This window comes from Acinonyx jubatus, chromosome B3, assembly GCF_027475565.1.
Source record: "Acinonyx jubatus isolate Ajub_Pintada_27869175 chromosome B3, VMU_Ajub_asm_v1.0, whole genome shotgun sequence".
In the NCBI taxonomy this organism is placed as follows: domain Eukaryota; kingdom Metazoa; phylum Chordata; class Mammalia; order Carnivora; family Felidae; genus Acinonyx; species Acinonyx jubatus.
This window is the reverse complement of record NC_069386.1, coordinates 39,550,210-39,574,640: the sequence shown is the minus strand read 5'-3', so window position 1 is coordinate 39,574,640 and position 24,431 is coordinate 39,550,210. Positions and strand designations below refer to the sequence as shown.

Sequence of the window (24,431 nt, the reverse complement as noted above, 5' to 3'; positions counted from 1 at the left end):
AATAAATAAATAAATAAATAAAATAGTAGAGGCATGCTAAAAAAACCAAAACAAAACAAAAACAAAACCTTAGCAGCTCAATGACACTCCCATTAAATATGGAGCCAAGTTTCCTCCTATAATAGACTCCCCTCCTCCAGGGATCAAGCCCTTACCTGGGGTTATCAGGGGTTCCAGTATGATCCAGTTCAGCTTCTGTCTTACTGTGGGACCCCAGAGCCTCCCCTCTCATTCCCTGGGCCACAGCTGGCTCATTTGTTGAGGCCATTGGACCAGCAGACTGCTATGGTCCCTTTCTGCTCTGAGTACCCAAAGAAAAACAGGCTAGGGCTTCCCCTAGTGCCTAATCCAGTCTGACACTAACATGGGTTGAGGCTGGTCCTGTTGCTGGGGCTCACATGCCTAGGGAGGGAGTACCTGGTCCTGAAGAGGCAACATGATCTGTAAAGGATCCCTGACCCTCTCCTTTTGAACCCTGGAGAGGGCATCTCAGTCATGTGAGGACCACAGGGACATTAGCCATGCAGAGATGGGAGGCTGGGGAGGTGGCTACCTGGGGGAAAGACTAGGAAGAGGGGAGAGAAGGAACTAGGAGAGGGTGGCCTGGGATCTCAAAGGGTAAGAACTGAGCTATGGGAAGGGCCCTGCAGGGGTCTTGCAGTGAGAAGGTACCCAGCCTGCCTCCTCTGGAGGGTTGTGGGTCATGCCACCGGCCACCTATAATTTTCTCTGTGTATGAACCAAGTCGAGGTGAACTGTTCTGGGCCAGGCTGGAAGGAGTGGGCCTGGGCCAGAAACCCTGGAGAAGGGGAAGGAGAGGGATGGTAAGCCTGGATGAAAGAGGAGGGAGGCAGAAGGGAAGGAGTCAGGGACCCCCACCTGGGAGCTCTGCAGGCAGAGGAAGGGTGTGTGCAGGGGGCTTTCAAGGATGCCTTGTCCCTGATAAGGGTCACTCTCAGGTATCACATATAGGCATGCCAGGCATGAGGCGACCTGGTACGAAGGGGAGAAAGCATTAAATTTAAGCCAGGCCAGGCCTGTATTTCAGACCCTTCTGCTCACTAGCTGTGTGGCCCTAGGAAGGTCTCTTGGCCTCTCTGAACATCAGATTCTAGAACCAAAGAACTGTTGTGTTTCATCCTTCATATAGGCAAGATGTGGAGATCAGATGTCAATCCTACCCTAGACCCTCCCATTCCCTTTACGGGTCACCCTGGTCATGCCACTTCTTCACCCAAACATACACCCATCCTAGGCCCTGGGACTGGCATTAGTCCTCATCTCCCCACCCCACTGCCTATAAGGGGCTGCATGAAGCATTCTGGGAGCGCCCTAGCCCCTCTAAAGGGGTTTGAGCCAATAGAGGACCTATTCAGTAAGGGGACCAAAGGGGAGGCTGGGAGTGGGAGGTGGGGCAAGGACCTTCCTATACCTGCTTCACCCCCATCCCCCTCCCCCCACTCTCTGATGGGCTGTCTGGGGCTCCCCTCCCCTTTCTCTAAGCTCAGGCCTTGCTGGTCTTCTCCACAACAAGAAGTGAATGTTATTTAAAAGGAGATCAGGAGATTTGCCTTAAATAGGCATGGAGTGCTGTGCCAGGGCCCAGGGTGAGAGGCGGGGGAGGAGGCCACCCTGAGTGGAGAGGGAAAAAAAGAAAGAGGAGAAGACCTTCTCTGGGGTGTGCATAGCCCTTCTAGTTTACCCAGCACAATCCCAGGCTATAGGGCATCGGTCACACAGGGCTTACTCTCACCCTACCCCATTCTGAGGATAAGGAAACTGAGACCCAGCTCAGGGAACTGACAAGCACGAGCTACCAGATGCCAGATGCCATGGTCTCTCCACAACACATAGTCCCCAGGAGTTCACAGAGGAATTGTGCCCAGAAGATAAGGCCCCCATGGTGGGGATGGGGGGGCTCCCACAGGGTGGGGGCATCTTGGGACTCCCCCTGACATCTGCTCCCACCATCAGTTCCCAGGCCTTTGGCTCCTGCCCCCATGTTGCCCCTGCCTGACCCCCCAGCACCAGCATGTAATTGGACGCCCTCCTCACCCCACACCTTCCAGGGGAGCTGGGGCTCTGCTTACTGAACCCAACACCAGCCAGCCAGGAGGGAAGTGAGGGGGCGTTCCTGGCAAGGAGGAAGCTGGAGCCAAGGGAGTAAGAGTGGGAGGAGTGGGAGGTGGGCTAGCAGTCAGCCCCCTCCCACCGGGGCTTGTCTGGCACTTCCCTATTCAGGGTCTCTGTCCAAGCCCTTCCCCTTCCATCTTGGCCCCTCCTAGCCATTTCTGCCCTAGCAGGTGATGCTCTTGGAATCATAAAGAAATGGAGTCTTTTTTCCCCCCCTTTTAAACTAGGTTTGAGCCCAGCACAGGCTCAAAGGAACTCCTAACCCTGAGATCAAGACCTCAGCTGAGATCAAGGGTCCGACACTTAACCTACTGAGCCACCCAGCTGCCCATCCCCCTTTTAAAGATTTTATTTTTAATCTCCACACCCAACATGGGGCTCAAACTCACAACCTGGAGATCAAGAGTCTCATGCTCTACCGACTGAGCCAGCTAGGAGCCCCCAAGAAAGGGAGTCTTGAGTGTGGGGTTTCTGGGACAAAGCTGGGGGCTGAGAGGCACTCATGTCTGCTCCTTTTTTCAAAGGCTCTCAATACCAGGGTGAGGCCTTATGCCCATCCTGGCTCTGCCATTTACGGCTAAGCAACTGTGAGCTGCCCACCTTCTGTGAGCCTGTCTCCTCCTCGATAATTGCAGTCTAAAGATCCCCTCAAAGAATTGTCAAAGTTTTGTTAAGGGTTTTGAGTTCAAGCCCCATGTTGGGCATGCAGCCTACTTAAAAAAAAAAAAAAGACAGAAGAAAGAAGAGGGCCATTTCTGATAAATGCACTCACTGACTAGGGCTGGAACTTTATGTTTGTTGGGGGAAGTAGGGGGCCTTCATTCTCCCCTTCTCCATAGTGTGTGGGCACAGCCTGGGTCCCCTAGAAGGGAAGACTGTGAAAGAGGACATTCATTTACTCTGGATCCTGTTAATTCTCTTTGTTATTCTGTGGGCCACTCAAGAGGCTGGGAGGGTAAGGGAGGGGGGCAGTGCAGGGTGGTCACTTAAAGTAAGTGTAATGAAGACAATAGGAGCTAACTGTGAGGGTTTACCCATGCCTGGCTCTACCCCAGTTCTTTACTTGTCCTAACTCCATTGATGGCTCTTAGACCCATTTCACTGAAGATGAAATTAGGGTTGAGGATTTAGGTAGCATATTCAAGGTCACACGGGAAGTGGTGGAGCCATTTGGAGCTTTAGGGCTCTCTGTTGACTTTGCAAAAACCCCAGTACCCTGTAGCTGGGACTTGGGTTCTAGACCCAGCTTGCAGTGTGGCTAAATCATCTAACCTCTCAAGAAATCAGTTTTCTCTCTATACGGTGGGGATAATGTCCCACCGTCCTCTCAGGGTTATTGTGGAAAAATGAACAAGAGGGCTAATGAACACAAACCACGAGGCACTCCACACATACCCAGTGCAAGTTTCTCAACAAAGGAACCTCCCCCTCCCTATACCTACAGGGCACCCAGCTCCTGAGGTGTCCACGAGCCCCTCCCTAGCACAGCAAGGAGACAAAGGACGTGCCAGGTCTCTGGGAAGGGACTAAATGACCACTTAGTGCCACCTAGTGGTCTCTAGTGTGTAGTGCTTGGGGAGCGGAAGGGCCTATTATTCTGGGATTGGGGGTCTGAGCATGACCATTGGCCCTGTGGAGATGGGCAAAATATGCCAGGACCTCAGGAAAGATGTGATCATGTTGAGCTAAGCCCTCCCCTGGGCACCCCCCCCCCCCCCCCCCGCCCCGCTGAGGGTAGGGTGCAGCTGGGCACTCCATCCGTCTGCCAACTCAGCCCCACATTTCACTTCCTCTGGACGCCTCCAGGAAGACAGTGGGGGGCAGGGCACGGAGTTCTAGTTCCAGCCCAGCTACTGCCTAGCTCCCCAGGACTCAGCTACCTCGTCTGCAAAATCAGAGTAAACATCCCTGCCTCTCAGGGGACCTTTTCTTTCATTTATCAAACATTTTATGAAGTATCTCCTTTCTGAAGTCCATCATGCTGAGTGCTGTGGGGACGCAAAGACATCGAAGCCAGGTCTCTTGCTCCCAAAGGCTCCACCTCATTCCAGGAGGAGACAGACTTGTGAATTGCTAATTACCATCGGAGGCAGGTCACTACTGAGTGCTCCATCTTCAGGCACAGAAGAGGGGGGTGGGGCGGCAGAAAGTGGGACTCACAGGAGCCCCTCTTAGCCCCAGGAGGGGCTCTCACCCCTGTGTCGAGCCCCCTCAGGAATATGTCTGCCTCCCCCAACAGCCATTTTCTCTTGCTTTCCAGTGTATTAAAGTGGGATGTCAAGCTCCATCTTTCACACTTCTATGCCTTTGTACTGCACAGTTCCCTTTTCCTAAATGGCTTTCTCCAACTTGTCCACCTGATAAACTTCTCTCCAGCCTTCCTCTGGAGAGTGGAGGGGAGAAGGATGGGAAATGCCCATGACTAGGCAACTAGAGGGGACACAGAAGGTCTCCCAAGCAGTGGCACAGGAACCCCCATCACCTGGACAGCATGCTCAGGCAGGTGGGAAGCCCCCTGGGCCCCTAACTGCGGGATCTCTGCATTCTTTCATCCTTTGTTCATTCCATGCTGTTGGCCTGCCCCAGTCCCTGTGCTGGGCTGGGTGCACCGGTTGCAGGAAGCAGGGGCCTCAATCCTGTTCTGAGGAGCTTTCTGGTGCAGGAGACAGACCCACAGGCAAGGACAACACAGTGGATGTGCTGAGACTGGAGCCTTTTTTCTAGAAAGGGGCAGGGCTAGGTCCTGGGAACAGAGGTGATGTTTGAGGTGAGTCCTGAGGGGTTAATCTGGACATCTCAGGTTAGCCCAAGTCAGGAAGGTATGCAGGGGGAAGGCACCCACCTCCCAGTCCCTTTCTCCAACTATCCTCTAAGTGAGCTCTCCTCACCCACAGGTACTCCTTATTTGATCACTTAGTTAGTTGCTTGCTTGTTTATAAATCTGTCTACCTGTATTCACCCTAAGCATCCCAGGGCCATGTCTTTCTGGTTCACTGGGGTCTTCAGGGTCTAGCCCAGCACCTGGAACATTATAGGTGCTCAATAGGTAAATATTTGTGGAATCAATGCATGAATGAACACACAGGCTGGGCGGGAAGTCTCTTTTATCCCAGAATGACAGTGATTACTGGAGATATTTTCTCTGTTCTGACCATAATTACCTGTCCACCACACCCCCATATTCTAAGCAGGGTCACTAGGCCTTTGGGCTTCTTTGCCTCAAATCCAGAGGCTACCTGAGAACACACTCTCCTGGCTTTTGCTTCCAGTTTCTTGAGGGGATTATGCTGGGGGGAAGGAGAGGCAGAGAGAGGAGGGTTTCCAAAACTAGGGAGGGGTGAGGGGTGAGTGAAGGTGCCCTGGGAGAACCACAAGGAGGTGGCAGGGCTCTGGAGGGCAGAGTGTGAGGCTCCTGGAGAGGCTATGACCTCTCCTCCACCCTTAACCTTTCCCTAGGGCCTGGGTAGAGTCAAAGCCTATGGAGCTTGTCACTGTGGGTGTCAGCAGCCACCATGAGGCCATGGACACAAGAGACTTGCTCTTGCAAGCCCTACTCCCAGCCTGTGTGATGCCAGGGGTGAATGGGGAGCCCTCAATTCTAAGATGGGGTTTCCCTACGCCCTCAGGGATATAGGTTTGAAGTTAGATTAAATTAGATGCCAAGAACATAAAGGACTGTGAGGTTCCTTACACATATCCCTCTGGCCTGAGGGCAGCTCCTCCTCACAGGGGACATGTGTGCCTTTCTCTGGAGCCTTCTGGAGAACATCAAGAAGGGACTTTCTGGTATACAGGCAGTCCCGTGAGGAAGACATCTTTAAGCAGGGCAAGTCCATATGAGACCAGGGAAAGCTAAAATCAGTCCTTGGGGGAGGGGAAAAAATCTGGGGGTAGTGGGACATGCCTACTAGTGTGTAGTAAAGGAGCGGTCAGAGAGGAGAGCCCCAGGAGAGGATGCAGAAGAAATGACTGCATCGCCAGGATCCTCAAACATCTTCAACAGCCTGGCTCTGGGGGATGATGGGACATTCATCTCTTGGCAGAAGCCCTGGTCCCTTTCGTACCTTGATGGTATATCCAACCTCTTGCTAGGTACTCTTGCTAGTAGCTGCAGGGCTTGCATTGGAGACCAAGCCCCACCAGCCACATACCTGCACCTGCCTTTAGGTGTGGGCTGAGTGAAGCAAGGAGGCGGGAAAATACAGGATTCCTTCTCTGATGGCTGTGCTTGTGTCCAGGGGACACAGAACTTCCCCCAGCCCTCTGCCCCCAGCTCCACTCTTGCCATTTGTTCTAGCTTCTCTGGTTCCCACTTGTATCCAAGCTTGGGTTTCTGGGCTTCATATCAGTTCTTTGAGCTAGCCTTCCATTACCTTCCTTTCCTGCTCATTATCTTGAGTCAAGTTCTTCTGTTTCCATCCAAGAACCCCCAAGGTGCAGAGCTGCTAGGAAGCACAAGCAAGTGCTATCTGTGCTGAACTGGATGGTCCCCAAACTGTGTTAAGTGAAAAGAGTGAAAAAAGCAAGTGCAGCCAGACCAGTAAGCCCCTTGAGGGCAGGGCATGGTGAGATCAGCTCAGAGCTGGTTCTGCAAGGAGCTGGTTCTGCAAGGAGGGCTATGTCATATAGGCAGATGGGAAACACTGACTTTCAAATGACACTACATTTAAAGACCACCATGATTGCCCACTGTGGGTGGGTGGGGGGTCACCCTGATGGGCTTGGTTCCTCCTAGGAGTGTTTTCTATTTGGGGCAAAGAAAAGGGTTCAAGCTACAGAAAAACAATCAACTCCTCAAGATCAGGAAAGTGGTGACAAGAGGGAGACAGGCAGGGGTTGTACAGGGGTGAGGCTGGCACCCCTCTGAGGCTCCACATCTTGTCTGCCAAAGGAGTGTAGGAACCAGATATTATGGTGATAATCGTTAGTGATCATAAATGTTAATGACAGCTCCTGACCGAGTTCCTGCCATGTAGCTGGCCTTTCTCCTAACAACCCTACATGAAAGTCACAGTTACCACCTGCACTTTACAGATAAAGAAACCCCCCAGAGAGGCTGTGTAACATGCCTAAAGTTACACAGCTGGCGAGTGGCAAAATCAGATGGAAAGCCAGGTCTGTCCCCTGTCAGTCTAATTCTCCACAAGCTGTAACCCTGCCTCTTCCATGAAGCCCATGGGGAAGGTCTGAGGATCCATAGCTCCTCCGAAGCACCATAGCACTGAGCTGCCCTACCCATGGTCTCCACCATTTAACTAGACACTCCTTGAGCACCTGCTCTGTGTGCTGGGGCCTCTGCTGGCTCTTGGAAGACAAGGATAAATGCTCTCAGGTACCCAGAATTCATGTCTTCCTGCAACCAGCATGGTTTCACTCCTTACCGTTGTCAACTTCATATTTAAAATACATTTACTCATAAGCAGGGAACCTTAGTTTTAGCCAAACTGTAAGGGCCCCTCAGCAATTTCCACCTGACTCTTTGAACAACTGAAGTTAGTTTGCTGATGATCCTTTCCCAATTGGAACATTCAAGCTGGAGCCTCAGCAAGGCACAAAATAAAAAAGTTGCAACTGAGATCCCCAGCACTCAGTCATTGTGACAGGCCCATTTCCTACCATGTGAATTCTCTTGTGTGCCTTTGTCTGACTACTGGGCAACGGTGATTCACCTTGTCATTTCGTTGTGAGTCTCAATCTTGGGTAACTCAGCTTTCCAAATAACTGGTGATCCTAATAAAAGCTCATATAAGGGTACCGTGAGCTCAGCCATCGTGATGTAAACAAACACCTCTGTGTGTACCCACAGGGAGAGGGCCATGGCAACACTTATAGCCAGTGCCTCAGGCAGGGATGTGCCTTTGAGAGAGAGCAAGCATGTGAGAGTGAGAGATGGGCAGAGGGAGAGGGAGAGATAGAATCTTAAGCAGGCTCTATGCCCAGTGCAAAGCCCAATGTGGGGATCAACCTCATGACCATGATCATGACCTCAGTGGAAATCAAGAGTTGGATGCTTAACGAACAGAGCCCCATGGGATGCCTTCTTAAGGAGAGCAGAAGACTCAACTCAGAGTCCTTACACAATTCACAAGTTTATTTGTCCTAAATAAATATGATCTGAGAACATCCATCTCAATACCCCTAAATATGATTTCTTCTCCAAAAAGGGAGCTTAAGATAACAGGCACATGGTTTGCATTGTGTGTTCTCAGGTTAAGCTCAGGAGAGTGTGTGTCCTGGCTTGTGCTATCCTGGGCCTAGCTGTGATGACAACCCCAGGTTCCTTTCTCTGTGTGGGGCCTGTATTTGGCCTGAGTCTCCCAGTTCAGGACTGTTATAGCCTGTCCCTGCTCCTGAAGCACCTGTCTTCACTGCCTCTCCTCTCTGCAGCCCAAAGAGGGCAGCATTCACAACCGTGTGGCCCTGGGCTAGCCCTCGCAGAGAGCTTTGTCCTATAACACCAGGTGCCACCATAAGCCCTTTCCCAGTTGGCACAGAAAGGGTTACTCCTGTCCCTGGAAGTAGCTTACCCAGGGCAAAGGGAGAAACTGAGGCAGAGCTGGAAAAGGGGTAAGAAGTAGTCTCCCTTGAACCTGGACCAGGAAAGACCAGGAGGCTGAGAGCCCTAACGAAGGAGAAAGGGTTGACTATCTTCCCCAAGTTATCTTCAGAGGGCCTGGCCCACTAGGGAGGAAGAAGTAGGGGAGACCATCATTTGTCTTCTCTTTGAGGCTCAAAGGTTTGGGTCCTCATTCTCTTGGTCTGAGGCTGCCTCATCATCATTTGGAGACTTCTGGATCAGAGACAGAGAAAGCCAGTCATCGGTTCATGCTGTCCCCTAAGGCCACAGCCCAGGGGCCAGCATCTCCTTCTTGCCCCTGTTCCCAACAGAGCCAGAGAAGGCTCTGCCATCCCTACCCCAGGATCCCTTGGCCTTCCCTCTGTCCTAGTTCCCAGGCTTCCCACGCTATATGGCCCACCATCACGTGATTCCATCTTACCATCTTGAGGCTCCTGTCCCTCTGCAGAGTGGCATAGAAGCTCAGCACACGAGGGTCACAGCGAACCACCATGGGATCAAAGTCCAGCACACGCAGGCCCTTCAGGCTGCGGGCCCGGGAAAGGGCCACATAGGCCTGGCCACTGGCAAACACTCGGCCCAGAGAGATCTCCACGCAATCCAGGGTCATGCCCTGGGGGAATGGGGAGACATAGCTGGAGCCAGCTCAACCTGAAATCCCTTGTGCCCAAGAGCCTGATCCCACCTACACCAGTCCAGCTACTGCCTCTGGAGCTCCTCACCCAGTCTAGAGATTCTCAAGGCAGAGGGACAGATTGACAGCGGCTGAGTGTCTGAGTGGGAGGAGGTCCAAGAGACACAAATTCAGTAGAGGGATGGTGGCGAAAGGAAAGAGCACAGGCCTGGGTCAGACAAGCATGGAAATGAATCCTGGATCTGCCTCTCACTCTCTGTGTAACCTTGGGCAAGTTACTTAACTGCTCTGAGCTTTAGTTTTCTCTTCTGTAGAACAGGAATGATGATCACATCTATACCTCGCATAGTTGTAAGGATTAAATTTAACATCTGGTAGTGCCTCACAAAATGGCAGAATAGGAAATTATGTGTTTGGGAAAGGGAGAGGAAGCAGGATGGGAAATGCACTAAAGAAAGGTTAATTCTGCCACTGGTGTGGAACTTTGACTACACTTGATCTTAGCCAAAAGGCTGAGAAGCGATGGTCTGGAACTTTCTATCCAGAGCAAACTCAACCTCCATAAAGCTTTTAAGAACCCCCTTCAACATGCCTTAGGTCTATTCAGTCCCCCCGTCTGCCCTGCCCTGTCCCCGTCCCCCACACTGACTGCTCACCTGGCTCTTGTGGATAGATATTGCCCAGGCCAGCTGGAGGGGCAGCTGCTGCCGACTGAGGAGTTGGCTGCCAGTGGCCTGCACCGTCCAGCGGTCAGCATGGATGACCTCGGTGACTCCACACAGGAACCGCACCTGGGGCAGCCCTGAGGGAGGTGTGGAGAAATCCCACCTTTCAGCCCTGCTTCAGGGCTCAGAGGTGAGGAGCAGGCCTTCTCCTCCTCACATACCCCAGGGCCCTGCCACAAACCCAAGCTGTAGGACTGCTCCCCCACTGCCTACCTCTCCCCTCTGTCTCGAACCCAACAACCACCCCACGGGCACCATTCACCAGGCCTCGGGACACCGCTAAGTTCTTCACCAACATCACCTGCAAGAGAAAGAGGACTTGACCCATGGAGAACAGCCCATTCCTATGCCCTGCCTCAGTTCCAGACTTGCTGTAGCAGTCCCAGGAGGCTGGGGGCACTCATGGACGGCCACTAAGACCTAATCCTTAACTCTGCCATTTGCTGACTGTGACCCCTATGGCAAGCTGCTTTATTTCCCCCGGTCTCAGTTGCACCTAATGTCAAAGTGGAATGACATTTGCTATTTGCCTCAGGAAGAGGGAAAGAGCAATAATGTAACAGACCTCACATGGCTCTGAAAATGATCATGTCTGTTATCCGATATGTGTATGGGCCGCAATCATGAGGGACAGCCCCAGGTCCTGCCACCCCTCTCCAGCCCTTAAGTGCCCTTCGGAACCCAAGGCAAGTCTCCCATTTGGCCCACCCCAACACCATGGGAAGAAGCAGGGCTCTTTCACACTACACAGATGTGGAAACTGATCTTCAGCAAGAGAAAGGGACTTGTCCAAAGCATTGCTGCTGGTGCTCCCAGGCCTAGCAAGAGGAGGGCAGTGGGAGGCTGAAGACGGGAAGGTGGGTAGAAGCGGGAGGGAGGGAGTTCACTGGGGTCACAGCTAGGCTTTCTGGCTGTGAAGCAGCCTGGGGAGAGGTGCAAGGACAGGAGAGGCCCAGGCTTTCAGGGTCTTGGCCCTGCTTCCCAACTCACCTGGGCCCCCAGCTTTAGTTGAAGGATCTGGCTAACAGGACAATGGGCATCCAGGGTTCGGGCTTGCTCGGGATCACTGTCCATGGCCTTAAAGCTGTGTACCTCACCTAGGAAAAAAGAGTTGGGCAAACAGATTACAAGTCACTGACTTGTGGTTCAGTTTCCAAAAACATATATTAGACCAGGGTATGGAAGGAGGTAGTGGGGACAGTTCAGGCAAGCCAGGGCTTTTGAATCAGGAGCCTGGGTTGAAGTCTTACTTCCAACATTTACTAGTTCGGTGACCTTGACCCATTCAAAGTCCTGCCTCTCCAAGTTACAGTTACATCTACAAATGTAAATGCCTTTATGGCCAGAGAAGTTAGGGGCCTAAATATCCAAGCTGTTGGGGGAGGAGGGCCCACATGTGCCTGACGGCTTCTCCCAGATGGTCTTGCCCAGCCCTGGCTCCCTGCTCACCTGGCAGTTCCTGCAGTCGCCTCTCATTGGTGAGGGCCACATCATCCTGGTGAGTGCAAAGCCTCGTGGCCACAATCCCATCTCGCCCCACCTTATGGGAGGCTGTGGCCTGGAGCTGGTGGGTCACTTCATCTGAGCACCTGTAGAGGCTAGGCTGTCAGGGCAGAGCACCCCCCTGAACACCAGGGAAGGCAGGGCACAGAGCTGATATGGCCCAAGCAATAGGCCATGGGTCAGGCTTAGGGATTAGAAAGGGTCACCAGGGCAAAATGTGCTGGCCCCCAGGCTGACCAAGTTGCCCTTCCCCACTCAGACCCCAGACATGGAGAATGATCATGGGCAGGCTCCCTTCCCTGTGAATGCCTCCAGGTAGGAGCTAGCCACCCTCCCACCCCAGTGCTCCAGAGGAAGTTGGATATGATGAGTGAGTATAGGCCAGAAGTTTAAAGGACCTAGACAAGGTGCTGATGTCGATAACCTGTCATACTGGTAGCCTATAATCAAATCAGTCTCCAGGCTACTATCTTCTAGCCTCTTGCTTGCTGCTTTGGGGACAAAAATCTAGTGCGTATGTATATATATATGTGTGTGTGTGTGTGTGTGTGTGTTTAAAGTTTATTTAATAAATCTGTACACCCAATGTGGGGCTTGAACTGGGGACCTCAAGATTAAGAATCACATGCTTCTCCGACTGACCCGGCCAGGTGCCCCTAGCCGGTGTTTCTATCTCAAGCTTTCCTCCACACGAGAAAGCCTGGAAACAACAGCAAATCAGGTGGAAGAAGGGGGAAAAACGGGACCATCTCTCACTGCTCTGCCACTCAGCCTTCCTCTTGTTCCCCACACATGCTGGTGTATGCTATGCACCTTCCTACCTGCCTCCTCTGTCTGACAGGGGTCTCTAAGCATAGAAGGCCCCTCACCACAACCACTTGCTCCCCATCCCATTTCAGTCTGGTTTTCAAAGCCCAGCTCTGGGCCATGTCTTCCACCTTCCTGTCCTCCTGTCCACTCTCACATTAGACTAGTCCTGGCATTTCAGCCTTTTGTCCTAGCTGGGGTGGGATCATGTCTGCAACCTCCTTCCCTCATCAAGTGACCCCATAGGCTCTGAGAGTGGAAGGAACTTGGGCTTTAGAATCAGACCAGGTTCAAATCCCAGCCCAGGCACTTACTGGCTGTGACTCTGGGCAAGGTACTTCACCTCTTTGAACCCCTGTTTCGGCATCTGTGAAATAGGAGTGTTAACATCTCTGATTTCCTCTTGTGTGTCCATGTGCCCACACTTCCCTGACACCTACTCTGTGCCAGGGCCTGTGCTGGGTGATGGGGACCCAACCTTGGAGGAGGCAGGGTCCCAGTGCTCACATAGTGACCATCTTCTATGGGGCCATGAAGCATTTTTTCCCCCTTCTCTGGATCCCTGTGTTCCCCTGTGACCCACACTTGGATCCTCATCCGTGGCCCCTTCTCTGTTCACCAGGGCCTACCTTCCCAGCCTGACAGCCTGCAGCAGAGAGATGAAGGTCTGGTCTGCCTGCCTCCACACCTCGGTCAGCTCTAGGGTCACTGGGACACATCTTCTCCAGCTCTTGGCCTGGTGTGGGGAGAGTAGGGGTATTAGGGAGAAGAGCAGACATCTATGGAGGACAGGGCTAGAGGGTGAGTGATACCTGAAAGCAGAACTTTGGGGGCTGGGAGCCCTTGGTTACAGGTGGCAGCTGTAGGAAGTCCCCACAGATGATGAGCTGGATCCCTCCAAATGGTTTGTTCTGCTGCCGGATAGCTCTGGAGAGGAGCATGGGGTACTTTAGGAGCTGGGATGGACAGGTTCCATATGGAAAACCACCAGAACACAGCCCTTACTGCATATACTCACCTGGCCACGGCTTCCAGCTTGTCAAACAGGTCGGCCTCCACCATGGAGATCTCATCAATGACTAGCCGCTGGCAGTTCAGCCAGCCCTGCCGCACAGCTGGCCGCTGAGCCAGGGCTACACATTGGGCCAGAGGAGCCTGGCCTGAGCCAATGCCTGTGAGTGATGTGAGAGAGAGTATTTAGCCTGAGACCGTGGCCCTGGCCCAACCCTGACCCCCTCTCCCTCCCTTCTCAGAGGCCTGGCTTGCTTCCAGCTCAAGGCCTAGAGGTTCCTACTTACCTGCAAAGGCATGGAGAGTGGTACCCCCGATGTGGCAGGCTGCCACCCCAGTGCTGGCAGTAGCCACAGTACCTGTGGGAGGCAGCAAGCCCAGGATACGCTTCAGCAGATAAGACTTCCCTGTCCCTGGGCAGAGGGTAAAGTCAGGGTCACCTGCTCCTCCACTGTATCCCACCTCCGTTCCCCCAGCCCCTATTCTGCCCTCCACTACCTGCACTCCCAGTGAAGAAGATGCTCTGGCCTTTCAGGACAACCCTCAGCACAGCAGCCTGTTCTTCAGAAAGCTGTGGTTTGCTTGGGGGCAAGCTCAGCCTCTTCACAGGCAAGGGCCACTTTGGGGCTTCCTATAGGGGGACAGGACTCAGAGCTTCCTACCACCCCTTGGGCATTGCCCCTCCCTTAGCTTGCGCACAATGCTAGGTCTCTGCTGGCTTCACTCCTTGAAGCCCCTCCACTGATCCCTGGTGCCCTGATTACTGCATTAAGTAGGTCTAAGGGAGGTCCAGACCTCCCTCAGCTCCCTCCCCTGGTTTCTCTAAATCTCCTGGTTCTTCTCACTTCTCTTTCTGTCACAAACCTGTCTCTCTCACTTCAAAACACCCCAGCAATGGGGTGCCTGGCTGGCTCAGTTGGTGGAGCATGTGACTCTTGACCTCAGAGTCCTGAGTTCAAGCCCCACAATGGATGTGAGGCCTACTTAAAAAAAAAAAAAAAAAAGTAAACAAAATACCCCAGCAAAACCCTGCCTGGACAGGGCCCCTTTCTTGTTCCATCTCCATCCTTTCACCAGCTTAGTCTTGAACCCCTGTAGTCTACCATCCATCTGCCCCAGTTCACAAACCCACCAGGCTTTGCACACCGCCCCCCCCCCCCCCCAAATATGATCAGACCCGTTGGCTGCCCAGACACTGCTGACCAATTCTTTTTTTCAAAAGCTTCTCTCCTTCTCCAGGCTGAATAGCTTCCTACTTTTTCTTCTAAAGTCACCTTTCTTTCTAGGCCTCCTTCTCTTTCCCTTTTAAAGTGACCTGGGCCTCTTTTCCCATTCTAGTTTACTCAGGAATTGCACTATGGGAGATAACGCACAACCCTCATCTCTGTCATCCTCCTACGTCTGATGGGCATCTCCTCTGAGATAACCAGCAACCTCCTCGAATACTGCCACCATCCTCCCCCCAACCCCAAACTTGGACCTCCTGGGTCTCTTCCATCTCATTGGCACACCCACTCCCTAAGGCGTCCCCGCTTTCCGGTCCTCACGTTGCTGGGCTCGGATCTCGCCCGGAGCTCCCTCGGCCGCTTCACGGGCGTGGCGTGCGGGACGCCGGTGGGCGCCGCGCGCCGCAACTCCTCCGGCTGCACTGGGCTGATGGTGACGAAGTCTCGGGGCCGCGGGCCAAGCAGCTGTGCGCGGGCGGAGGCCGGTCCGGGGCCCGGGGCTGCGGCCAGCTTGAGACGCAGCGTGCGCAGGAAGCGTCGCAGGCGGTCGGGGGGGCAGTCGGAGAGCAGCAGCTGCACAGCGCCCGCGCGGGGAGTGCCGTCGACTGGGAGCCGTAGTGTGCTGCGCCCGGCCGCTGCGAAGCGCGTGAAGAGGCGCGCCGCCCTCAGAGGGAAGCAGCGCGGCCGCCCCGCGGGCCCAGGCGCTTGCAGCCGCAGCAGCAACTCGCGGCGCTCATTTCGTCCCAGGCTCAGCTCCGCGGTGCGTAGGGCCTGGCGCTTTCGCGGCTGCCCGCTGGGGCTCAGCTCCTCCACAGCCACGCGACACCGCAGCTCTGCGTCCTCGAATTCCACTGGCGCTGCCTGGGTGCCCGACAGCATCTCCACCGCCTCCGGAGGTCTGCAAGAGGCCGGAAGCACAGGGGTCACGAGGACTCAGGGGCATAATAGGTGGTATAGAGACTTTGACGGGAGCCCGGTCAAAGCCAAATAAGGTCACGGAGGCTGTCACTGGTAACACAAAGAGGTCATGGAGACGGTGAGAGACCTGGGCCAACCAGAATTCACAGAGACGTTACTCTCCTACGCAGTAATTTCCAGAATGGTGGATGGGCAGCATCAAATGCACCCAGGATTGGAGTGCCTCGGCTGTCTGACAAGCAGGCTCCGTAACAAAAGAGAAACCTGTTTCCAAGAGGCCCAGGGCGGACAAGGGAATCCTCAGTCCTCTCCCAAAGAAGAAGGGGAAGCGCACGAGGAGGGATGAGCAGGGGGCTGACTTGTAATAAGCACCTTCTTTCCTCCAGATATGTTCACTAGTTTATATGCAGCCAGGTCAATCTATTTCCCGTGTACAGAAATAGAAACAGACTGAGGGGCTACAACGGCTGGTAGGAGTCAGGGTTAGTGTGATTCCGCAGCTCTGACTCTTCTTCCCAATCTCTAAGGTGGGCATAGGGTGGAGAATATTTGCCAGCGAAAATCTCGAGGGATCCTGGGGCCCAGGAATCCCTGTTTCTTCCGTCTGACCCACTCGTCTGCACCCTCCCGGCAGAGACCTTTTGAAAAAAGCAGAACTTTGTCTCCCACCTCCGGGATCGCGTGGACACTCACTTGCACCGGCACTCGGAGGAACGCGCTGAGCAGAGCCGGCCAGTTAACTAAACTTGGGCACTAGGAACTTTCAAATCTAGGAGTAGAGAATCATCCTATCACCGGCCGGATCTTTAAATTCTCCAGCCAATCAGAGGCAGGGGCGTGACAACGGGCGTGTCTTTCATTGGGTTCCAACTCCCAGAGCTTGGGCTGTACCAATCGCAAGCTGGAGGCAGGAGGCTTATAGTGGTGGGCGAGCATACCAAAGCCGGTGGACCAGTGGAAGTGGAAAGGGGCGGAGGGCTGCAGCAAGGCGATGCGTGGTGTCGCGTCACACAACGCGGCTTGAAGATTTGTTTTCAGAACGGTGCCTCCAACACACTTTTTCTCTGCTTTAGCCCCCACACAGCGGCTGAACTTGGCCTTGGGGGATGAGCTGCCTCTGATCCCTCCCACCCGTGTTTACCTTCACCTGGCGCTTGCTGATTCCTGGACCCCTGGGCCGACCGCCCAAAGGCCTGTAGCTTCCTCTGCCCCCGCCCCCTACCCCTCTTTTCATCCTTCTCTGCCTCTGTAAGGGTCATTTTATGCATTTGTCTCCAAGCAGGCTGAGGCCCATCGTTCAGGAATTCCTAGACCTGTGTCAGGTGCTCAGGGAGTACAAAGGAAGCATGTGAGCCTCTGTCTTCAGGAGTTCGTATCCCTTTTGTCAAATGCACTGGCTGCTCAGAGAATGTATTTTTAATTATCTTTTCAATCCCCTCATTGACGCTTCTAATTACATAGCTGGAAGGGATCTTACTGGTGAGTCAGCCCCCTCCTTTATTGGCTTGTCCTCATTTTTCAAATGAGGAAACCAAGGCTCCAGGAGATTTTACCAAAGATCACATAGCTTGTAGATAGCAAAGCAAAGCCTTGAACCCAAGTCTAACCCAGCGTGAACACCTGCTGTTTAACTATTATGCTACACTGCTCCCAGGTGACTCGTCTAATTTCATGAAGGGAATCCAGGCCTGGACTGGAAGCTCAGCTTCTGACAGCTGCTGCCATGACCCAGCCCTGCCAGTTAGATGTTACTCTAAGCAAGTTTACTTTGTTTCCTCATATATAAAAGTGGTCAAAGATGAAAATTTTCATTGATTGTAGAACTCTGTGGCTATACTAAAAACCAGTGAACTGATGCTTTAAATGGGCAAATTTTTTGGCATATGAATTATATCTCAATAAAACTGTTAGAAAAAAAATCAGGAGAAATATTTTTCCTCTTCAGTTCTATCTTGACATATCAGTCCCCAGTGGCATGGGAAAAATCTCAACATCACTGTGGTAGGCAGAATAATGGTCTCCCTAAGATGCCCCCATCCTAATCCCCAGAATTTATGAATATGTTACCTTACATGGCAAAAGAGATTTTGCAGATGTGATAAATTAAGGATCCTGAAATGGAAAGATTATCCTGGATTTTTGGGTGGGCCATGGAATCACAAGCATTCTTATAAAGCAAACAGGAAAGCAAGAGAGAACAGGAGACGAGATAAAGAAGCAGAGGTGTGTGTGAGAAACAGAGAAAGATTTGAAGAGGTTACTGCTGGCTTTGACAGAGAAAAGGGTCATGAATCAAGACATAGAATACAGGAGGAGGCTTCTAGAAGCTGGAAATGGCAAGAAAGTAGGTTCTTCCTCCCTAGAATCTACATAATGAACACAGGTCCTGATTTTAGCCCAGTGAGACACATGTCAGACCTCTAGAACTGCAAGATAATAGATTATGTCGCTTTAAGTCACTAAATTTGTGGTAATTTGTTACAGCAGCAACAGCACTAAGAAACAAGTACAGTCACAACTACAACGTGAAAAGAGCTAGGATTATGAACCCAGGTCTGTTTCTAAAGCCTCTGTTCTTTCTTCCCGCTACCCTTTGCTCAAAATGGGCCCAGCACACTGACAAACAGCCTGCTTCCTTCCCCTTTCTTTCTGTGCAGTACCCTTAACTGCCTCTAGAGAAGGCACAGACACTTCCACATGGATTTTCCCCGAGTGTTTTTTTTTCCTTTTGGCTTTCAAACTTAAAAAAAAAAATTGTTCAATGTAAATAACATCAAAATTTTACCATCTTAACCATTTTTTAATGTTTATTTATTTTTGAGAGACAGAGAGGCACTGAGCACGAATGGGGAAGGAGCAGAGAGAGAGGGAGACACAGAATCTGAAGCAGACTCCAGGCTCTGAGATGGCAGCACAGAGCCCGACGGGGCTCAAACTCAGGAACTGCGAGACCATGACCTGAGCCGAAGTTGATGTTTAACTGATCGACCACCCAGGTGCCCCAGCATCTTAACCACTTAAAAATAATTTTTTTTTAATGTTTATTTTTGAGAGAGAGAGAGAGCACAAGCAGGGAAGGGGCAGAGAGAGAGAGGGAGACACAGAATCCGAAGCAGGCTCCAGGCTCCGAGCTGTCAGCACAGAGCCCGACGCAGGGCTTGAACTCATGAATGAGATCATGACCTGAGCTGAAGTCGGATGCTTAACTGACTGAGCCACCCAGGTGCCCCTTAACCATTTTTAAGTGTACAACTCATTGCCATTAAGTACTTTCAAGCACTGCATAACCATCACCACTAGTTCTACAAAATTTTCATCATCCCAAACAAAGTTTGTACCCATGAGAAAATAACTCCCCACTCCTTTCTCCTCTCAGCCCTTGAGAACTCCAGCATTTTATTCTGAACATATTCCAACATAAACAGAAAGGTTGAAAGAATTGTACAGTGAACACCCATAAACCCACCACCAAGATGCTACAATTAATGTTTTATCATGTCTGATCATCTGTCCATCTCAACATTCGTGAATCCATCTATTATGCATTTTGAAGTTGCAGACAACAGTACATTTCATGTCTAAACACTTTAACATGCATAGCATTAACTAGGGTTTATGCTTTTTTTTTCTTAAGTAGGCTCCACACCCAATGTGGGGACTGAACTCATGACCCCACGATCAAGATTCAAGTATGCTCTACTGACTGATCCAGCCAGTTGACCTAAAGCTTATCTTTTTTTTTTTTCAAGTCCCCTCCCCCCTTTTAAGTTTATTTATTTTTGAGGGGGGCAGGGGCAGAGAAACAGGAGACAGAGGATCTGAAGCAGGCTCTATGTTGACAACAGAGAGCCTGATGTGGGGCTCCAATTCAGGAACCTTGAGGTCAAGACCTGAGCCAAAGTGCAATGCTTAACCGACTGAGCCACCTAGGCACCCCCTAATGCTTGTCTTAAAAAAATTTTTTTTAAATGTTTATTCATTTTTGAGAGGCAGAGAGAGACACAGCATGAGCGAGAGAGGGTCAGAGAGAGAGGGAGACACAGAATCGGAAGGAGGCTCCAGGCTCTGAGCTTTCAGCACAGAGTCCAACGTGGGGCTCGAACTCGGGAGCTGTGAGATCATGACCTGAGCTGAAGTTGGACGGAGGAACCCAGGTGCCCTGATGCTTATCTTTTTAATGTAAACTTCACAAATGATGAAATGCACAACTCTTACGCTTATCATGAGAAGAGTTTTGACAAACACATGTATCTGTGCAGCCAAGTCCTTATCAGGATATAAACCATGCTGTATATGGTAGTTACCAGCCACATGTGGCTAATTTTAAATTCAAATGAATTAAAATTAAATGAAATTTAAGCTTCAGTTTTGTTTTTCTAAAGGTTTTCTTTTATTTTTTATTTATTTTTTTGAGAGAGTGCGCCCGTGCGAACGAGCGGAGGAGTGGCAGAGATAGAGAGAGGGAGACATGCTTCACGCTGTCAGCCCATAGCCTGAGGTGGGGCTTGAACCTAAGAACCGTGGGATCATGACCTGAGCCAAAGTTCAATGCTCAATTGACTGAGTCATCCAGGTGCCCTAAAATTCAGTTTTTGAGTCGTACTGGCCACACTTCAAATGCTCAGTAGTTGCATGTGGCTAGAAGCTATGGGACATTTTCTTCATTGCACAGTTCTAAGAACATTATCATCACCTAGAAAGTTTCCTCAGGTCACTTTGCACCACTCAATTCCCACCCTCAATCCTCAGGCAACTCTGCTCTAACTTGGTTTTCACCATAAATTTAGTTGTTCTAAAACTTCTTGTAAATGGAATTATACAATATGTATTGTTTGTGTACAGGTTTCTTTCAGCGTAATTATTTGGAGATTCATCCATGTTGCTGTATCAGTAGTTGGTTCCTTTTTATTGCTAAATAGTATTCCATCCGTATGGATATACTGTACTAGTTTTCCATTTTACTGTTGATGGATATCTGGGCTTTCTGTGGGTTTATGCTTTAATTTTTAAAAATAAATACCTCAGTGAGGGGCACCTGAATGGCTCAGTTGGTTAAGCTTCAGACTTTGGCTCAGCTCATGATCTCCAGGTGAGATCCAGTCCCGCGTCGGGATCTGTGCTGACAGCCTGCTTCAGATTCTTGGTTTCCCTCTCTCTCTGCCCCTTCCCTGCTCACACTCTGTCTCTAAAAAATAAACAAACATTAAAAATAAACAAAAATAAATACCTTGGTGAGAAACTGCTGAGTCATCGAACAGGTACACATTTACTTTTATATGAAACTGCCAGAGCTTTTTCCAAAGTGGTATGCCCTCCCAAAGTTTTGTGGGAGCAGCAACAGTGAACCCTTGGAGGGAAAGGAATCAAATGAATAACTGAACGGGGCTTAGCGGTTATTAACGGACCTCAGGCTCCGCCCTCTTTCTCCGTCCTGCCAGTTGGACCCTAATTGGCCCGTGGAGGAGGGAGGCGGAGCCAGAGAAATCTCACGTTTGGGGCCGGACTTCCTCCTTCTCAGCTGTGAGTTTTCCATCCGCCCTGTTTTTCTTACTGCTATCGCCGCAGGGTTAAATTCTAAATGAAGCGCAGCATTGCTCCCGTATCTCTCGCCTAACCCCAAGCCTGGTTTTGACGCAAGCTCTCAGGAGTTTTCTTCATTATGAAATTTCCTTCTTGGCAACTTTCTGTACGTCTTATGCGCTCTCCCTCACCGGTGGTCTTAATTCTAATCGCCAGCTCATTAATAAAAACCCAACTGTGACGTTATCACAGGACTGGGCGGCTTACAGAATGCGTTTTCGGCCATAATCTCATTTGATACTTAAAAGAAGCTTTATGGTCCTTTCTCTCTTTCGCCTTAACAACTCTAAGCTTACAGGGACAATTTGTAGAGATGCTGAAATGGTCTTCCAGCTTCCAGAGCACTATTTCACTTGGCATTGCTTCATCACGGGACAGCTGACACTCATTTATTGAGCCTCTGATACAGGTAACCCTCCTTCCTTGAAATCCTCTTTTTCCACAACACACTCCCCTCGTTTCTTCATACGTCTACTTCATACTCGTTACTTCATACTTATCGGCTCCTCCTTTGCTAACTCCCTTTTCCTCAACCAGACCTCTCAATGTGGGGAGGACTTTATCTTTTTTTTTTCTTTTCCATCTTTTCTAATCCCATGGCTTGATTATCAGCTATATGCTGATTCTTAATATTGTATCTCTAGCCTGCCTTTCTCCCCTGAACTCCAGACTGTCTCCATTTGTTCTTCTGATATCACCACACAGATGCCTAGCAGGCATGTCAAACTTACTTTCTCCAAAACAGAGCTTTTAATCTCCTTCTCCAACACCATATACACCTGTTTTTCTCCTGTCTTCATTTCAGTAAATGCACCACCATACCCTTGATTCCTTCTTTACTTACCACATCTAACCCACCATCAAAACCTGTTCTGTCTGCCTACAAAACGTAATTTGGATCTATTCTCTCCGTCTCCACCCCACACCCTAGAGCTAGCAGCCTATCGTCTCTCCCTGGATCTCAGTAGTAGTCTCCTAATGACACTGGATTCCGGACTTCCACTCTGTCCCCCTACAATCCAGTCCTTCTCCAAACAGCAGAGGATGGGATCTTTTCAAACATATAAACACATGTTGCTTTTCCCTCCATGGGAAAACCCTCCGTGCCTTTCTAGGCAATTCCTCTTAGAATAAAATCCATAGTCTTTACCACAGCCAACTCCCTCCCTTCCTTCCACTGTGACCTCAAGTCTACCACTTTCTCCCTTACTCAATATGCCTCTGTCACAATAGCCTCCTTGGTGCTCCTTGTACACCCAAAGCCCATTCCTATTCCTGAGTCTTTGCACTTTTTTTTTTTTTCTCTGCATGAAGTACCTTCCTCCAGGGTGCCTGGTTGGCTCAGTTGGTAGAGGACACATCTCTTGATGTTGGGGTCGTGAGTTTGAGCCCCGAGATGGGGGTAGAGTTTACTTTAAAAAATTTAAAATATTTGTTTAAAGGAAGAAAAAAATACATTCCCCCTCAGCTCTTTTTGTGGCTGTCTCTGTCTTCATCTTTCAGGTCTCAGCTGAAATATCCATGTATTTACATATATTGTGAAATTAGTACTACAGTAGGCTTAGTTAATATCCATCATCTCATAGATCCAATAAAAACAAAAGAAAACAAATTTCTCCTTGTGATAAGAACTCTTAGGATCTACTCTCTTAACATCTTCCCTATATATCATACAAAGGTATCAACTATAGTCATCATGTTATACATTACAGTCTAGCACTCATTTACCTTATAACTGGAAGTTTGTATCTTTTAACCACTTTCCCCCAATTCCACCCCCTTCCTCACCCCCACCTTACTGTCTCTTGAATCTCTATCTGTCCCTACCATCCTCATAAACACTGGCCTGGTTCAGGCTCCATCACCTTGAACCTGGATTTTCTGTAACAGTTTCCTACGCAGTGGGCCTCCCCATCTCTCATGCTCTGTCACCATTCTTCACATAGCAGCCATGAAAATGAGTTTTGTCTTTGTTTGGTTTGGTTTGGTTTTTTTATTTCAGAAAGAGTGTGCATGAGCAAGGAGAGGGGCATAGGGAGATAGAATCTTAAGCAGCCTTCACAGCACAGAACGGGTGGACACAGGACTCCATCCCACAACCCTGGGATCATGACCTGAGCTGAAATCAGGAGTCTGATGCTCAACTAAGGCACCCCAAAAATGAGGTTTTAAAATGAAAATCGTGTCCACCCTGCTTCAGTGGCCCCCTGCAATTTGCAGGAAGAATTTCAAATACCTTAGGTCAGCACTTAAGGTCCTTAATGCTCTAGCTCCTGATGCCTCCCCGATGGTACTTTTCTGAAATCTCCCACCACCGCCGCCACCACCACACACACATGACTGCACAAATCTGCCTACAGTTCCCCTAACAAGTCACGATGTTCTACAAAAGTTACTGCTTTTGTAAGATGTCCACCCTAGTGGAATACAACTCAATCACTCCAGCCCTTCCTCTGGGAAGCAGCTTTCACCATACACTGTGTATTCTTTCATCAGAGCCCTTCTAAGGACTTGTCTACCCTCCTACTGGCTCTTCATCTCTCCAAGGCAGGGCCTGGATCTTGTGAGGCCTGGTCATACAATGCTGCCAAAACATTTAGTAGACAGCACATACTCTGGAGTCAAGGGAGGTTTGAATCCTTGAAACCACCTCTCACCAGTCAAGTGACCTTAAACAGGTCTAAGCCTTGGATTCAAGATCTGTTAAATGAATATAACAATTGTATCTATCTCTCGGGTCATTATCCACTTGTGTGAAGATTAAAGGAGATATGTGTGAAGAGTTTAGTACAGTGAGCAGATGACAGAGGCTCCCTAAATTCTTTTGAGTGAATAAATGCCAGGATGAAGTATTGGAAAGCACCCTACTTAAAAGGCCCCCAATAAGTTTTGTTGATTAAATGGTGTACATGCAAAACAGACTCCATCACTTCCACAGCCAAAAACTTTCAATGATTTCCCATTACCCTGAGGTTAAAATATAGTCCCCTCAATACAGCCTTCAAGGCCTTTTCTCAGACACTGAGCTCTGTCGGCTTCTCCAGCTTAGCCGCTCCCCCCCCCCCCCCCCCCCCCCCGCCAACACACACTATACTGTTTCATGCTTCTTTGCCATTGCTTATACTCTCTCCTCTGTCTAGAATGCCTGTGTTAACCCTTTGTTCTGGTTTTGGTGCCCTTCCTATGTGCATTTACCCTCACATTTAACATAACGGTTTTCTCATCTGTTTACACACCTTTCTCTCCTGATGGAGGACAGGAACTCTGGGTCTTGCCATTATCTTCCAGATATTAGTGTAAGGACTGATGATCAAGGC

The 24,431-nt window shown here is 50.4% G+C and overlaps 1 protein-coding gene across 10 annotated transcripts in view; it reads right to left on the bottom strand.

Annotated features, from left to right (window-relative positions):
* PIF1 (PIF1 5'-to-3' DNA helicase) overlaps positions 1 to 22,506 on the bottom strand; it is a 44,272-nt gene extending 21,766 nt beyond the window's left edge. For 2 of the 10 annotated variants that reach the window (XM_053223884.1, XM_053223883.1), the window contains exons 1-12: positions 20,762 to 22,506; positions 14,938 to 15,514; positions 13,889 to 14,021; positions 13,678 to 13,803; positions 13,398 to 13,551; positions 13,192 to 13,306; positions 13,009 to 13,115; positions 11,519 to 11,658; positions 11,060 to 11,166; positions 10,283 to 10,370; positions 10,001 to 10,146; positions 9,132 to 9,323 (exon numbers count right to left, since the gene is read on the bottom strand). In XM_053223884.1, coding sequence (XP_053079859.1) covers positions 9,132 to 9,323; positions 10,001 to 10,146; positions 10,283 to 10,370; positions 11,060 to 11,166; positions 11,519 to 11,658; positions 13,009 to 13,115; positions 13,192 to 13,306; positions 13,398 to 13,551; positions 13,678 to 13,803; positions 13,889 to 14,021; positions 14,938 to 15,495 — 1,866 coding nt within the window. In that variant the 5' untranslated portion in view covers positions 15,496 to 15,514; positions 20,762 to 22,506. Of the gene's footprint in view, positions 1 to 8,203; positions 8,924 to 9,131; positions 9,324 to 10,000; positions 10,147 to 10,282; positions 10,371 to 11,059; positions 11,167 to 11,518; positions 11,659 to 13,008; positions 13,116 to 13,191; positions 13,307 to 13,397; positions 13,552 to 13,677; positions 13,804 to 13,888; positions 14,022 to 14,937; positions 15,515 to 16,172; positions 16,641 to 20,554; positions 20,697 to 20,761 lie in introns of those variants that run through there. The other 8 variants (XM_027067506.2, XM_053223890.1, XM_053223886.1 and 5 more) reach the window with 8 other exon arrangements.
* Between the last annotated feature and the right edge of the window lie 1,925 nt (positions 22,507 to 24,431).